The 17,334-nt window shown below is 39.8% G+C and overlaps 1 protein-coding gene across 4 annotated transcripts in view; it reads left to right on the forward strand.

The window, feature by feature from the left end:
* The window catches only part of col11a1a (collagen, type XI, alpha 1a), a 92,272-nt gene that overhangs the window by 55,177 nt on the left and 19,761 nt on the right, over positions 1-17,334 (forward strand). For all 4 annotated transcript variants that reach the window (XM_044104595.1, XM_044104596.1, XM_044104597.1 and 1 more), the window contains 11 exons: positions 1,412-1,465; positions 1,576-1,683; positions 4,397-4,486; positions 6,590-6,643; positions 10,507-10,614; positions 10,705-10,812; positions 11,765-11,818; positions 12,361-12,414; positions 12,566-12,673; positions 16,904-16,957; positions 17,044-17,097. In XM_044104595.1, coding sequence (XP_043960530.1) covers positions 1,412-1,465; positions 1,576-1,683; positions 4,397-4,486; positions 6,590-6,643; positions 10,507-10,614; positions 10,705-10,812; positions 11,765-11,818; positions 12,361-12,414; positions 12,566-12,673; positions 16,904-16,957; positions 17,044-17,097 — 846 coding nt within the window. The remainder of the gene's footprint in view (positions 1-1,411; positions 1,466-1,575; positions 1,684-4,396; positions 4,487-6,589; positions 6,644-10,506; positions 10,615-10,704; positions 10,813-11,764; positions 11,819-12,360; positions 12,415-12,565; positions 12,674-16,903; positions 16,958-17,043; positions 17,098-17,334) is intronic.

Consider the following 17,334-nt stretch of genomic DNA (forward strand, 5'->3'; position numbering starts at 1 on the left):
TAGTGCATAATTGTCAATCAGAAGCAAAAATTCTGCATGCCATTTAACATTTTTCTAATAAAAATCTGAAAAGCACAGTACGGGTTTGTGTTCAGCTCCTCTGATGCCGTGAAATAAAATCCTGTGCCTCAGGAAGTCACCTAATTAGGAAGTAGAGGGTTCCTTCTTTGTAGAGCACCGGAGATGCAACTCGAGGAGATGAGACCTTTGCTTTGATCCTGAGATCATTTAGGGACGACAGACTACACGGCGATCTCATGGGGCCGCAGCTCCTGAAAACCGTTGGATTTGAAAGGTTTCCTGTAGATGCGCAACATAATTATCACCTGAGCAGAGTTTTTATTGTTCTAGCGTTTTCCTTACGGCTTCAAATCTCCCCAAGTTTCAACAGAGACGTCAGAATACTGTGGAAAGAAAGTAAAGCAAGCAAAACGAGTTGATTTTTGGAAAGATGTGCCTAGCAAGAGGGTGTTTAACAAAGTACCTTTTCAAGGGTCTTTAAAATTAGCGAGAGACCTGAGGTAACTGTGTGGTCATGCCATTAAAATGCGAACCCGAATGAGTAAAATTGCCCATTTCTGCCCAATTACTGGGAATGTTGTGGAGTTTAGAACCGAATGCTAATGCATTTTGCTACTGAGAGACACTCTTGTTTTTTTCAATGTCAAGTGTAATTTTCTTCTCTTTTATCACAATTTTCACTATTTTACTGTCAGTCTGAACTCCTTACGCTGCATGTATGATGTATCACGTTTATTCAATAAATCTCCAAGTTGCTTTGCTTATTTCGCAGCCACATTTTTTTAATATCTAGCGTCCAACAACCCGGAGCGAACAAAAAAATCTTGGCTATTGAACTGGTTTCAGAGTTTTTTCCAAATCAGTTGAGTTTCTTATTGGGGGAGGAAGCGAGGAAATTGAGGACAACGATATAATGTATCTAACATTGAAACATAAACATGTCCTGTCATCAGTTTTGATTTTTGTTTTGAATGCAAAATATCAAATCCTACACAGGGAAAAAAGAAACACAGTTTTCATTTACATTCAGAACAGCTGATGTTCATTTTAACATATGTAATCCTGGTCTAATTCAATTTATTTACTTGATCTAATTCATATGTATCGGCTTTTAGGTCAAAATATTCAATGCATGTCATAGTTTATCTACTCATTTCCAACATGCATGATGTTAACATTTTATCTCTTGTTAGATATTAAATGTTTTATTGCTTCGAAATGAGTTAGTTGAATTATAAACTTTTCTATTTCTATGTTTTAAAATAAAAACTGCTTACGCTACTTACAGATTTTAATCGCCATTGAGTTGTTGTTTTCAAAATTTAAGAAGCCAATATTGAATGTATAACAAATATACAGTGAATTAAACCAACATCCTTTTTGATTTCAGGGTTTCCAAGGAAAAACTGGCCCCCCAGGACCAGGAGGTGTTGTTGGGCCTCAGGTAAGAAAGATTTTCAGACCATAGATTTATTATTTGTCCTGTATCGCTGATGGTAATGAGACATGTTGTGTTGAGCAAAAGGTAACAATCAAAACGTGTGATCACCTAAGGGACCCACTGGAGAGACCGGTCCTGTTGGTGAGCGCGGACATCCTGGACCCCCAGGCCCACCTGGAGAGCAGGGTCTTCCGGGTGCTGCTGGCAAGGAGGGAGCCAAGGTATGGTTGTAGCATAAAATACTAAAAATATACGTATGCAAACAATAAATGTGAAAGCCATGTTAGGAAGTTGCCTAAACATTTGGAGATTCATATTAGATGATGCCATAAGGGTGTTTAGTAGGAGATCGGACAAATAAAATGAAAACTGTTCCGTGTATGACTTAGTTTAGATGTTATGAACACTTCCAAAGAGTTATGACCTCTTAAGCTCATGAACACTCAACAGACAACTGGATGTTCTGGAGCATCATCTCTAGAAAGAAAGCGAAAAAAGAGATTCGGACAAGATCAAATGCCAAGATTCTCACTTTTCCTTTCTGCTCAAGCAGCTCAGATCTTTTCTTGTGGTTCCCAGTCTGGCGATTTAGAGGAGCCCATTAGCAGCGGAGACCTGAGACCAGGCCCTCATTGTCAGGAGCCTCCAGCGTGGCCCTGTCCCTACGCCTCTCTCTGAGCTTCTTTTTTTTTTTTTTTCTTCTTCCCATCTCCTCCCAGTCGACAGTTTAATCAAGTCTGTCGGCTCGATCCAAACCCACTCGCCACCCCGCTTCTCTCCCACCTCGCTCAAAGCCCTGTGCATCAGTATGCCAGTGTCACTTTGGCGAGGCCTCGGCAGCAGAGACCAAATCGTCTAAAACCTCTCAGGCCCACTTGTCTGGGCTTCACAGTGTGCAGAAAAAGTCAAAACACACACACACACGCCCACGCACGCACACAATGGCAGTTTGATACACTTTTTTCCCCCCACTTCATTCAAATATTGTTGCTTTAGAAAAGCAGTAGCTTTGTGGCGCTTTTTTTCCCCCCTCTTGGAACAAAATATAAAAGAAATGTTAAAATACAAACTTTAAATGAGAATGTATGAACAGTAGAGACAAAAATGGCTTCCTCTTTATATATATATATACATATATATATATATTTATACTTTATTGTGTTAATGAATTTTCATTTGAGTCCAAATCTTTTTCTCTATATGTTCATTGACTGAATGTTCACACCGTGGCTGTTTGTTTGAAAACACTGATAAATTTGGTAATGCCTCTTCATTGACTGTGCTGTAGCAGCGCTGAAGAATAGAAAATAATACATGCTTCAGGTAAATGCCACTAATGGGCCATTAGGGTTTGCTTGGTGCTTTTGAAACACGTACGTCTCTATTCCTGCAGGAAAGTACAAAGCCATTAGTTGATGCACAGTCCGTGTTTAGACATGGAGGACGTAATATAGAGTCTTTGTGGACTTGCTGATCTTTGAGTCCTGCGTGAGCAGAATTGAGTTCAAACGCACCAGATGCAAAATAAATAAAGATAATATCGACAGAAATTCACTACTAGGAGCAAAAAAAGTGAAGTTACATTAAACCTACGTCGAGTCACATCGGGTAAATTTGAATATGCGTTTGGATGAGAAGAATTAAAATGAGCTTTTGAAATTATGTTGTTACTTTTATTAATACCAAATGTAAACCTTCTGATTTAACTGAGATTGTAGGAACAGTAGAGACACAAATGGCTCTACTGATGGAGAGCTTTCCATCGGATATTTTACAATGTAATACATTTCATCTTTTTTGTTGTTGTTTTTCTGATTTCTTTGCAAGTGAATGCGGCATACTTCAGTTGACAGCTTCTTTTATTCTCTCCTAAAGGCATAACTGTAGTTTGTGTGGCTTATCTGAAATAATCGTTGGAGCAACTCATCATTCAGCTAAAAACGTCGTTCTGACGTTATCCCTTAAAGTCAAATGTTGGTGTTGAAGTTTGGTTAATCAACGTAATAACATTAAAACATGATAATAATTAAGAGCTGATGTAAAATAAAATAAAAAAGGAATCAATGCAAATTGCTCCCATCGTTGAACTTGTCTACACGTATTTAGTAGAATTTGCTTTGTGAATGTAGTTTGGTTAAAAAAAAAAGGAAATAGCAAAAGCAACACCAATTTATTTATTTCTTTTTTTGATGAAGAGTGATCACTTTCTGGGTTTGTTGTTCTGCACAGACTTCACCTATTTTATTCTGAGGACTCAGTTGAAGAAAAACAAACAAAAGAAACAAACAGTGATCTCACACGTGAGTCGCCAGCCACTTTAATGTCGGCTCCATGGCAAAGTCCGCTGCAGCAACAAAAAAGAAATAAACTTTTAAAACTCATTCAGTAAAAACATTTTAAAAAATCTTAATTTCTACTTTACCTATTCCCTGTTGTGAAACCTCACCAGTCGAAAGACGTCGACCTCTGAAGCTGATATGACTAAAGGCGATCAAAATAAAAAATAGTCCTCTGCACGATGATGAGAAAAGAATGGTACAAAAACTCCTTCTGTCTAAAACTAGCAGCTAATTATTTTTTTTATTTGTTTTGTTGCGCCCTCCCAGTCCATGCCGCCCTGGGCAGAAACCCACATCATCAAAAGCAGTAACTGTTTACAGCCAAACAATCTAGAACTTTTCTTCAGATACTGATTCTGTGAAGCTTTTGTCAGACATTGTCTTAACAGTAGCTCCCAGTTGTCGTACATATGCAATAAACATTTAAACTTTGATATTAATATATGATTCCTTCTCTCTTTTTAAGACATTGTAAAATACAATTTAAATCCGGAATGTTCATCCAGTCATTTTTGAAATATTTCTGCGTATGTCCTTCCACTTTGCAAACAGTAATAATAATAACACAAAAAAAAAACAATGTTTGTGTATGCAGGGTGATCCTGGACCGCAAGGCTCCCCTGGTAAAGACGGTCCGCCGGGCCTTCGCGGCTTCCCTGGAGAGAGAGGTCTGCCCGGTGCCACGGTAAGAACCGGAATTCACCCGCAGCTATCTGTCACAGTTTTTCCTCCACATGCGGCTGCTGGTGGAAAGTGATGGACCACCGCTACATAACAAATGAACCCGCACCTATCTGGAGCTGTTCACTTCATTAGGGGCAGCAGCCCTGGAATGCTCTTGCAGCAATCAATCCGGTGGGAGGAAATCCGAAGTGACATCTAACAAATGAACAGGCACTGCTCCGGCACTGCTCCTCCGCCGCAGAACCCACGGCTTGGACCGCTGCAGTGGATAATGGGCCTCCTTTTATCTTCTTTTAGAGAATTTGGGATTTGTTAGGGACTTATTTTGAAAAGTCTTTCCCCCAGTTTGACTCAAGGACGTCTATTGTTTCGTCATTCGTCAGTGCCAGCGCTTTGGAAGGCGCGGCATTTTGTTGCCGCATGCATTATTTAATAAATAAATTATTAAGTCAGAAATGTTGGCAATTAGACTGGAGTGGATACTCAGATACACTGTCGGGGAAGCAAAGTGTTTCCTCAAGGTCAGCCGAACTCAGCAGGACATGCAGCCCGCCTGATTGTTTCCTGCCGTCGTAATTTAGCCCAGCACGCAGCCACCGTCTGCAGAAACTCATTACCCATACTGCCTTGTGCTGCTCTGGAGCTCACTGGGGAGTTGCACACACATACAAACACTCGTGCATGCACGCAAAGCACATGTTGGACGCTGATAGATATGTAATGAAGCACACTCCATGCAATATTTTTTTTGTTTTTTTTTTTGCCACACAACCACAGAGGCAGGAACATGGATTTGAATTGTTTACACGCTCTCACATACAGTACGGCTCTACTGAAGCTTGGATGACTTCTGAATATTTTTTTTTAACAAACAAACAAATCGATAATCCAGAATTGTTACTCAAATAAGAGTAGCAACACTTCATAGTAGAATTTCTCAAGAAATTAAAAAATACCGTGTAGTAAAAATATGCCGTAAAAGTATATTTTTTTTGTCACTCAAGTAAATGTAATTGAGTAAATGTTACTGCTCGACTGTTCCAGAGAAGGACATGTATAAAACATACCATGTGTATTTCACTTATAAGCAAAATATACTTGTTTGAATTTTAAAAAATAATTCAGATGTTCTTGGACTTTTAAAAAGTCCTTCATATCCAACTTCACACCTATAAAGTTAACATTTTGTTTCTATTTAAGTAAAATCAACACAATGTGGTAAGAAAATTACAACTTTAGTCAAATGAGACTCATTTTATGAATGAAATTTTAATAGTAAGTCAACTTAATTTGATTGAATTTCTTCATACTTCATACTTTTTTAGTCCCCAAAGTCCACGATTGAGACTCATTTATATGTAGCTCCAACAACTTAGACGAATTGAATTGAATTGATTGGTTGCTCTTTTGCTCCTCTTTTTGCTACATCCAAACCAATAAAAATATAATAAATCTCTATTCCCCATTTCAATTGCCACCCTGGGCAACCGCCCATTTAGCCACTATCTCATTTTTTAAAAGCCTTTCCCATGACTCAGCTTCATAATACTAATAGATTTTGAAGAGAGCAATGAGAAAGAGCTCCAGTAATTTCCTCATGTACCATTCCTCCATCTTTGTTTGAGGAGGAGGAAGTCCCCTCTTCCTATTTTTAAGTCAAACAGCATTTGTTAAAGCTGAAGTAATTTTTCAGATTTTCAGTCAAACTCACTTATGTGTTAATGCACCAAATCTATTTCAAACATGCTCTTAACATGAAGCCAACTCCATAAATTGGGTTTTGTGATGATGATTGTCAGCCTCCCTACTACTCTTTTTTTTTTTTTTTTTGGACTTTCTATTTGAGTGTTTCCGCCAGAATGAAAATGTCAATCGTAATTCACAGCTTCGAACGTGGAGGGTGAACGGCTCTGAATTTTCTTCAGTGTTCCTTTCTTGCCGTTTTGGGATTAAGTGACAAACCAGCAACCAGAGGCAGACAGACAGTTGGAGCTCGACTGGCATTTAGTGAAACCTGTGCCTCCATCCAGCATGGAGGTTGTAGCGTTATTACTGGCAGATGTGGAGATTGTGACGGTCAGTTCTGTTTCTCTCTTCATTTCAGGGCCCACCTGGTCTGAAGGGTGGAGAGGGACCCCAGGGTCCACCCGGTCCGGTTGTAAGTACCCTGCTTTTTACTCCCTGAATTAACTCGTTAACCTACGTTAAAAGCTCCACTAAGGTTTACAAGTACAGGTTGCTTACAAGTGGTTTGTATCATTTGGATAAAACAGATCAGTCATTTCAACCCATTTCTGGCTTTTGACTCAAAGATAAGAGTGTGATATATTTATTCACTTGTCAGGTTTTTGATTCTTTTTTAAATTATCGTCTATCCTCGTCATATCATGTTCTTCTAAAGTGGAACTGAACTATAAACTTCACTCACGCTTGCACTAATGAATGAGTGTGCAGGTATTACAATGCATAAAGTGTCAGAACAATCCTCTGTTGTTTTTAGATATTTTACAAATAACTTTTAAATGTATTTAATGCATGTGAACTCAGCCTCCTTTACTCTGATGCTGATAAATCCGTTGCAACAAATTACCTTCATAAGTCGCCTAATTGGTAAACCCAGTGTACAGTTAAATCTCAGCGTTGAAACAAATGGTATATATACCATATTACTGACTAATCAAAGCAATCTCAATTCAGTTAAAATGAAATTAAAAATAATTTATTTATCCAAGGGTTAAATTAAATGCTGTTGTAACTCAAGACTATATAATTTCCTTAAAAAAGTCATTGCACATGATGATAATTAAATGCAGGAAGGATCCCCTATTGTAATCTGTATTACAGAGAATCTAACTCCAGATTCTTCCTTTCTCTATTCTTGACTTTTACTTGCGTCTGAATAACTTCCCGTCTCCCTGACTGAAGGCTATTTTTTCTTGTCTAGTAGTTTCTTCTAGTTACTGATGATCCAGTGCTTGTTATTGGGGAGGAATGTCACTGCTCTGGTGAGGATGATATTTTGGCCCCAAACAGTCACACACTCAGTCATGGCTTATCTTCTCCATGTGGCTGGCACAGAGCAATCCAGTCCATAACCTCTTAGCAACCCTGTAGGCCTTCTTCAGCTTCTTCTGATCACTTTCGTGGAGTTTTCTTCTGACAGATGTGTTGTGCGCCTGGCATCTATATTCTGAGTAGAAAAAAAAAACAACAGAAAATTGACAGATTAAGTCTCTCTTTGGAGATATACGAGTCTTTGGCGTTTGTTTAAAACAAATCCAATGTCTCTGGTAGAGCAGCAGACAAACATTTGAAATTTTGGAGGTGTAACAGACAGCAAGGTATGCTTAAAATTATCGATTATCGCCACAAGTACATAGGGGTATTGTGTTTGCAGCTTAGCAACTACTGAACCGCTGACATCACATTCATTGTCTGTGATACCTGAGGGCGGGATGTCAGAGGCCGCTTTCATAACTAACTAAACTAAATGCTAAGAGCTAGATATCTGGGTCACAGAGACAACAGGTGGACATGTTACAGACGACACCATCTGTTGTTGACTTCACTTCTTTTCTTTTGCCGCTCCTCTTCGAGTCCCTGTCAGGAAGCCCAGTAGAAAGACATCGGAGTCGGGGACGTAATCCTGCAGTCGTGTCACAGTGGCTACTTTGGCAGGTTCTTCGTTAGGGCACGGAGGTTCGCCAACTAGCTTGACAAAGACCTCACGATTGTTGGAAGAGATGGCGTGAAATTCCTCCTTCTCTCTCTCCTTTTTGCTCCTGTTCCGCATCCATGACGTCTCCTTCTCTGCTAATCTGGGGTTTGTTTGAGCAGTTGAGGTATCACTTGAGCTTTTACAATGTTAATCAGTTGTTACTGGTTGTATACCGCCTCGTTGCTATGGCTGCGTGTCATAATAAATGTCCAAATGTAAAAAATACTGCCAGCAATAATAAATGTCCAAAAAAAGACAAGCAATGCCTCTGTAATAAACAGTTTATTACAAAGTAATAGCTCAGTAAATATTGTTATAAAAAGGGGAAAAAGTACCAGGGCTATAAAAACTCTTGAAAGATACTGGATGTATTTGTCAAAATAAAAATGAAAAAACCTCACTGCTTTAGCTAACTACAGCATTAGAAATCTTAAAATTTAGTCAGTGATTGTATGATAAACATTCAGGCGTATTAAATGTAGTAAATTAATTCTGTTGTTCGGGGTCAAGCAAACAGATGTCATGCATTCAGACTCGCTGTGCCACATCTCCTGTGCCGTTCCCTGCAAAATCGGCAGTGTTTCCTATCAAGACTATTGTTCTCCTGCCTCCTGGCACACGAAGGGAGAAGCAAACAAACAAATGCATTCTCAATAAAACCACACAGCCATGAAGCATCCATATGTTGAGTCAAAATATTGAGTGAGCCTGGGAGTTCCTCCTACACATCCCAGATCAATCCCAGAGGTTTCAGCCGGGGAATGTATACACGCTCCTTTCTTTTCTCCTTTTCAGAGGATCGTACTTATTCAAGTAGTTAGTTGGGGTTTTTTTTTGATAACTTCAAGCTTTTCTTTGAATTCACATTCGACAGCACTTCTTAAAAAGACAAAGCAAACTGAGACAATGACACAGCGTAGCTCGTAACCCTGAGCTGCGACTGAACAGACGGCCCATCGGTGTTCAATTGCTTTCTCTCTTTAAGTGAAATTGTTCAAATTATTGAAAGGCTAATACACACGTCCACATTGTATTCAAACGGCGTGATTTTGCCTCTGAAAACAAAACTTTGTGGGTTTTTTTGTTTTCAAATTATTAACAGAGGTTCCTATAATAAAAACATCCCGTTCCACGACATATGTTCAAATTAATGCAAAGTGCTCCGTGAATATAATGAAACATGGTGGATGGATATCAGGACAGAAAATCAGTAGAACCGACCTGGACCTGACCCGAAATTCTTGGGCTTTTAATATATCTACAATACATACAGCAGAGAGAAAACTAAGCGGGAATGCAGGACATAAAGTTGTGCCGATCTGTTTTTCCTAGTCTAAATAGAGTAGATAGCTTACACTTTGGAAGAAAGAAAACGCAGAGCAGGAGTTAACTCAACCGTAGCAAGCGCAGCTGCATGCGAACTCCAGAAGATTTGCACTTGACTCACCGTGCGGTTGCAACAAGCGACAAAATGGAGCTAGGAGATGTTAGACAGAAGCTAAAAATGGGAGAAGTTATTCTAATAAAGCAACGCAGCGCAACGTCAAAGGCATGGAAGTATTTTAAATTGTTGGGTTTACTTACTTGGAGTTACTCGCATGGATGGATGGATGGCGACTCGGACACACTCACAGATGGACGGATGGATGGGCAACATCTTGAAACATTTGTTTCCTTTTTCTCTAATCAAATCTTTTAAGCTGATCATGTCATTTTTTTCTGTTCATATGTTTCAAAGAAAACTGTGTAACAACACATCAAAAAGCAAATGATAAATAGGTACAAAGTCAGACGTATTCCAATGAGAAAAATGTTAATGTAGCACGTGGTAGTTTGCTTCTGTGGGCCTATCTGAATAGGAACAAAAGGAGCATGGAGCCAAACAGACGGTGTATTTACCTATGTGTTCTATGGACAAAGGTAAACACCGACTTCCTGTAGCTCCAGTAAATACAACAGTCTGTTTTTGTTAAAAAAAAAAAAAAAGAAGGTATTTTCAGTAGCAAGCACGAGTCCCTCAGAGCAAACAGGAGCACCGAGGCGTCAGACTGCAGATAATGCCAACTGCATTATAAAAGAGCAGCTCTGCTTCATTAGAACTTAAAAGGCACCTGTTATTGTGTGTTGCCTCCGCTGTTTTCTCACTTTCTTTTAAAGGGTTTGTTTGTGTGTGCATTGATCCATTAGTGGTAGAACTCAGCAGGGTCTGCCAGGATCTTAATGGCAGAAGCTGTTGTTCAGTAAAATCAGGGCTTTATTTACAGAATGATTTTTTTGTTGTTGTTGTTGTTCTATGCTTGAAGGGTTCTCCTGGTGAAAGAGGTAGTGCTGGCCCAGCCGGCCCAATTGGTTTATCTGGTAGACCTGGTCCTCAGGGTCCCCCAGGTCCTGCTGGAGAGAAAGGTGCTCCTGTGAGTATGTTGTTCCTAAAAAGAATTTTACCCATTGATATGCGGCTTGTAAGTATAACTTTTAAAGTGAAACATCCTTTGTGTTTCTAGGGTGAGAAAGGGCCGCAGGGCCCAGCCGGACGTGACGGTGTCCAGGGTCCTGTCGGTCTTCCTGGCCCCGCTGGACCTCAAGGCCCACCTGGAGAGGACGGTGACAAGGTCCGTCTGTCTCCCTGATCTCATCAGCTCCATGTTTTAACACTTGGGTCTAAACAGACATAGTAAACATAAAACTCAGCTGATGTCTGGTTCATACGGCAAGATTTTGAAGTTGGTGTCCGATTTTCAAAACTTGACAGAGCACTCGCCACACGTGAACTGACATTCAATCACCAAGACGTAGACACAGACAAGACATAGACCTGGAAAATCTTTTGAGACCAAACATGAGTTCAGAGTTAACAAACATGGCCGACCGGGAAGAAGCAACGGTGATAGTTTCTGAACTATATTTATCAGAGAAAAACAATACAAAGTCTGCAACGTCCACCGGACTTTCCCGTCCGCCATCAGCAGTTGTTTTGTGTTTTTTGGGTTCCCCTCTGTTTCTGATTGGCTACACGTCACATTCAACGTGCTACGTTCCCGTTTATCCAATCCAACATATTGAATATCCAGGATTTTAGATTTTAGATTTTACATGCTTCGTGATCGAAGCAGATCACTCTTAGCACACCACACGCGGCAGGAATATCTCTTAAGGTTATCATAAGAGCCATCCTAATAATCAGGACATCTTTAAGATTGTCAGAAGGAGAAAATCTGGACAAAAATCGATTAAAAAAATAAATAAATAAATAAAAATTTGCCTTGTGTAATAGACAAAACTCAGCTGAAGAAAATGCGGAACTGAAACACCGATTTAATCTCCCGGTGTTCTCCGGAGTTGCCAATCAGTCGTCACTTGAGAGGCTTCCTGCGTTCCAACCTGGACAGGAAATGGACATCTCCATATCTGTTCATCCACACGAAACTTCCAGGATTATCGTCACACATATTGGCTTTTTGTCTGAGCTGCGGGGTTGTCAGTGATTTTGTTGACATTCACAAAAGAAGAAAATTGGATCTGAGACTCTGTGCGTGTGTGTGTGTGTGTATTTGTCTTTTCTAGGGAGAGGCTGGGGAGCCGGGCCAGAAAGGAAGCAAAGGTGACAAGGGAGAGCAGGTGGGTTATGAGAAGTGCATGAATCTACATCTCGTATTCCCATGAAGCTGGCCGTGTGTTTTGATTAGATTACGTTTCACACAACAGGAATAAATCACATCCACTGTAAGAATTAGCTATGTTTAACTCAATTTTACGACTTGGTGCAAGTGAATCAAATGAATCCTTGCGAATTTGTTGCGTGTTAAGAAGCATGAAACAGAACAAGGCAGCATTTTGCATTGTAAAAAAAAAAAAAAAAAAAAAAAAAAAAAACGACCAAATTGATAATAGAAAACACAAATAAGATGTAAATCAGGTTCAATAATGTAAAGCACATCATCCTATTAGCAGCTCAGCATATTTTTAATGAAATCTGCAGCGCTTTTGATGCTGCGGGAACTTTTTGCTGATGTCAGCAGTTTTAAAAAGTTCAGGATCGTGTTCCTGCGGTGGTTCTGAAACAGAACCCGGCCTCCTTCGTCTGGCACGCTGCATCTGTAGTACTGCATTTTATTATTTCTGTGTTTTACTCCCAACACCTGGTTTACTCTGTTTCCCAGGGCCCCCCTGGACCGGCTGGTGTTCAAGGTCCTGTTGGAGCCCCAGGTCCTGCTGTAAGTCCATGTAAAATTCAGTACATTTTAACAACATCCAACACCAAAAGAACGGCTGACACCACAGGTGTAAAATAATTTATCCTGAAAAGTACAGATTAAACATTATCACGTGGTTTACAGCAGCTGTAATGTGTCTGTCGTTTGCCAGGGAGCTGATGGCGAGCCAGGTCCCAGAGGTCAGCAGGGCATGTTCGGGCAGAAGGGAGACGAGGGTCCGAGAGGCTTCCCCGGGCCCCCGGGCCCCATTGGTCTACAGGTTGGCACTGCACTCTTCTGTCATAAGATAATAAATCAGCATTATTGCTTAAGCATCACAGTTTAAATGATTCTCTGTTCAGCTTGTTTTGGATGGTAAGGTTATAGTTTTATATTGACACAAACCACAATGGACTAGTCAAAGTTAACCATGTAATCTCTCATTCAGTTGTTTGTAGTTGCTCTTCGGATTGCAACTAGAGATCGTTTCAGTGTTTGATTATTCTGTTGTTTATTTTGTCGATTAATCAGTTGTCCAGGTAATAGGCACTTTCTGCAGATTTTTTTGTTGAACCATTTAAGCCCATTTTTTTAAGCAATAAGAAATACATTAAACGGTGCAAATAAATACCGTATTTTTCGGACTATAAGGCGCACCGGATTATAAGACGCATAAAGCGAAACAATATACGGTAGTCGGATAGGTCAGACTTTATTCAAATCATTAACAATAACTGTCAATATTACACAAAAAAGTCACTTTTTCAATCATTCATCTTCTACGAATCCATCAAATTCCTCGTCCTCGGTGTCAGAAATTAACAGTTGGGCGATGGCGGCATCAAGCAAGCCCGGATCCCTCTCGTCATCATCCGATTCAGTCTCATTGCTGTTGCTTGGCTGTTCATTGATTACTCCGGCCTTCGTTAAAGCTCGGACGACAGTTGAGAAGTTGTTTGCCACCCCAAAACAAGTCTGTCTAGACGGCATAGAAAGCTGACTCCACCAGGTTTCTGACCAGCAGCGATTATGCTACGACAATCAAGGGGTGTGGCTTCGTCGCTTACCGAAGTTGTAATAAAACATATCGTACACTGTTCATACATAAGGCGCATTACCGATTTTTTTTTTTTTTTTTTTGCAAATATAGGGATTTTATGTGCGCCTTATAGTCCAAAAAATACGGTAATTCTAATTCCTTTTTTAACTAAGAAGGCAAGTATTTTATTGCCTGAAATGAAATAACAGCATTCCTTCAGCGTAGAAAGGGATGCAACTGCAGCAAAAAATAAATAAATAGAAAAATTACACCAACATGTGTGTATAGGCGTATAGGTCAAGCATGTGTATTCTTGCTTAACCTACCATCAATGCAGAGTAGGCTTTAATCTTTTGACAATTTTTAGATGAATCGATGAACAACTGGATAGCAAAAGTCTCACCAGAGCTGGAAAGCCCTTGGGCTTTTGCTGTACCTCCCTATATTCTGGGGTAAGAAAAATAATAGTTCACCGCAATAACTCTCGGTGCACACCCCACATTAAAACAAAGAACTAAATCACTTCCTTCCTGTTTCATCTTCTCCTCTCACCTGTCACCCCCAAACTACTATTTTGTATACATAAAACAAAACCCAGTTTCATACATCAGTCCAGAATACATAACGGCTGCCCTACAGGGGACAATAATTAATAATGAATGGCCACAACACAAAGCATGCAACATTATGGAACGATGAGGAGACAAAAAGAAAAATTGCATCTGGAGCTACAGCTATTGGTTAACGGTCGACGTGGCGCTAGATTAGAGCATCTCACTGAAAGGTCTTCAGCCGGTGAACGACATTAGAGCGACAAAGATTCAAAACGGTTCGACTGCATAGTTTAACACACGGGAGGGCAGTCAACAGCACAACGTAATGTGTGAGAAACAAATGGAAAATGTCCACGATATTTATAAATGAGTAGTATTTCTCTGTAAAACTGCATGTAAAATAAAAAAATAAACACCAGGAAGCACTTTAACTTGCCTTAATGATGTTTTGTTGGCCCAGGATAGAGATCTAATGATGTGCAACCTTTCCCACGGTGGAGTTCAATTTATTTGTAATTATCCATTTATTAGGAATTATCTTCTGAAGCGTCGTACTTTGGAAGTTTGCTGCAGGGATCGGGGTCGTTGTCTTGATGAAATTACACACTCCGCTGACCGTCGCTCCTCGGCGCTATTCTTTCTCAGCAGGATCGCCTTCGATGGACTTTTAATTGGGAGTAATTCACTTCCCATCGCAATCCCATTAATTGCGCGGACTGACCTACTCCAGCAGTCTGTTCCTCATCAAGCTCATTTACCGGGCTGCATAATTAGCACCACTGCTACCGATTTTAGCATTAGAGAAGACCTTTACACAAATGATGCTTCTCGGCAAGAGGCGGGAGCTGATGTTTGGCAATCAAGCTAGTGACAGTACTTAAAAAAATTTTTAAAAAAGAACAGGCATGAACATGAACAGAGACAATTAGATGAAGATCCGTGTTGATGCACAAACGCAACTTTGCTTTGTTTTGTTTTTCACCTTTTGCTCGAGGTCCTGCAGCAGAATGAATTCTTTTGATGTCCTCCTTTTTTTTCTTTTTACAACCCTACACCTTTTATTGACAACAAACTGCCCCAAGATCAAGAGTAAACACACACACACACACACACACACGCCCACGCCCAAAAGCAAACTGCAGCAATTTAATCACACCAATTACCGGGAGAAAATGCCAGGGATCAAACACATGTAAGGTCGCCGAACGTGCTGCTCATTTGCTGTGCGTGAGTGAGCCAGATTAATTCCTGCACCTTAGAGTCAAGATATATATGTATTTGCATGTAAAGGTTACTGACAGCAAAAATGAGAACAAACAGCAGCTTGAGTTGAAACGGTAAGAGAGCTGCTTACAGGATGCCTGATGCACCACATTTTCTAAAAACGTGTTTTAATTGAGTAAACTTAGCCTCAACCCCGCACTGGTGATTACTCTTTTTTTTTTTTTATTTATAATTCAATAAACACGTAATTGGGTGAGGCAGCGCCTTCTAAAACATGAATTTTGATTCATTGACGCTGAATAATTTATGCTGTTCTGAGTCACAGAATCACAGCAACGTATTCCCGCGGTCAAATTAAATCTCAGCAGCAAGCAAGCAGCTCTTGTGAACGCGGTTAATGATGCAAACACATTAGAAGCCTTCTTCACATGACAGCTCATCAATGCTGCAGTACAGATATCATCAAAGATGCTCTCTTCAGAATTTATTATCCAACCTTTCTTTTACAGGAATCGTGTATAAAGGTGAAAAATCAACACAATTTTAGTTTACCAATCGAAAGCGGTTATTACACTGCAAGAACACAACATCTTGCCAAGTATTTTTGTCTAGTTTCTTGTGCAAATATCTTAGCACACCTGAAATCAGACAAGCCTAACTCAGGCGTAACTTTTCCAGCAAGATGTACAAGCTTGTTTTTAAGGCAATAATTCTTGAATATTGATTAAAAAGTGCTAGTTTCACTGGGAGATTATTTGACTTATAACAAAGCATTTTCCCATGTTATAAAAGAAGAAAATCTGCCAGTGGATCTAGTATGTTTTAATAAATATTCAAGCATTATTGACTTGAAACAAGATCCTGTATCTTGCTGAGAAGTCAAATGTACGTTAGTTCAATCTTATTTCAAATGTACTAAGATATCTGCACACCAAACTTGACCAAAATACTAGGTAAGATTTTGTGTTTCTGCAGTGTGGGAGCAGAGGTGATGTCACACCATGTGTGGGAAAGAGGAGTTATTTCACAACAAGGACAAAATGGTGACAGTTGACATTTTAAACTATTAGCATTTTACAGTAGCAATTAGCACAGTTAGCATAGTTGGCGTGGTTAGAGTGGCTACAACTTCGGCCTCCTGGGAATTTAGAATCCTTTTCTTAACCTGCCCAATTCCAGCTACACACCAAAAATAAGTTGAAAGCTTAAAATATTAAAGGAAACAACTTTGCTGTACTCTGTTTAGCCTTCCTGTTATGTCCTAAAAGTCTTGCTCTCTCTCAGTTCAATTCAGCTTATTGATGTAGCGCCAGTTCATAACACAATCAACACTCCAGGCACTTTACAGTAGTTATCAAACAGTGCGGCCAAGTTCAGTTTATTATTCAAATTGGTTTAAAAAAAACTTTCAATAGACCTGTAGTTGAAAATGCAGTTTTCTTTTAAGTAGCTTTTTACACCGTTTTGCCTAATTTGACTTGAATATTTAACATCTTGCTGATCCACCAATCAGAACAAGTTCAAATTTGGAGTTGCAAGACAACCAATTGGGACCAATCGCGCCGAAACTCATCCAGTTCAAATAACTGGAGGATTTATTGTTACATTTCTAATTATTATTGTTGCCGTTTCCATGTTTTGGCATGCTAATAAATGCGCAATCATGTTTTATTTTGGTTTTTTCTATCTCCAGGGGCTTCCTGGACCTCCAGGTGAAAAAGGAGAAAACGGCGACGTCGGGCCCATGGTAAGAGAAACTCCCAACTTTTTACGAGTAAAACTTGAATCCATTACCGCAACGTCACATTTCCTCTTTTTTTTTTTTCTGTACAGGGTCCTCCTGGTCCCCCTGGTCCCAGAGGCCCTCAGGGTCCCAGTGGAGCCGATGTACGTATTGCTTATGAAGATAGATCAAATTTTCAGACTCTCCTTCCCAAACGATCTGCTGCATACAACTTTTGCAACACCACGAACCCCTCAGGGTTTTCCTCAGGTTTTAAAAATCCTTAACACTCAATCATCTAAGTTATAGGGCTTGGAAAAAATTTGAAAAAAAAGTTGAAGTGTCCATTTGTACTTCTATTGCCCCCCCATCCTCTGAACGTTTTAAAGAATTGCGGCAGT

This window comes from Gambusia affinis, linkage group LG21 (assembly GCF_019740435.1).
Source record: "Gambusia affinis linkage group LG21, SWU_Gaff_1.0, whole genome shotgun sequence".
NCBI lineage: Eukaryota > Metazoa > Chordata > Actinopteri > Cyprinodontiformes > Poeciliidae > Gambusia > Gambusia affinis.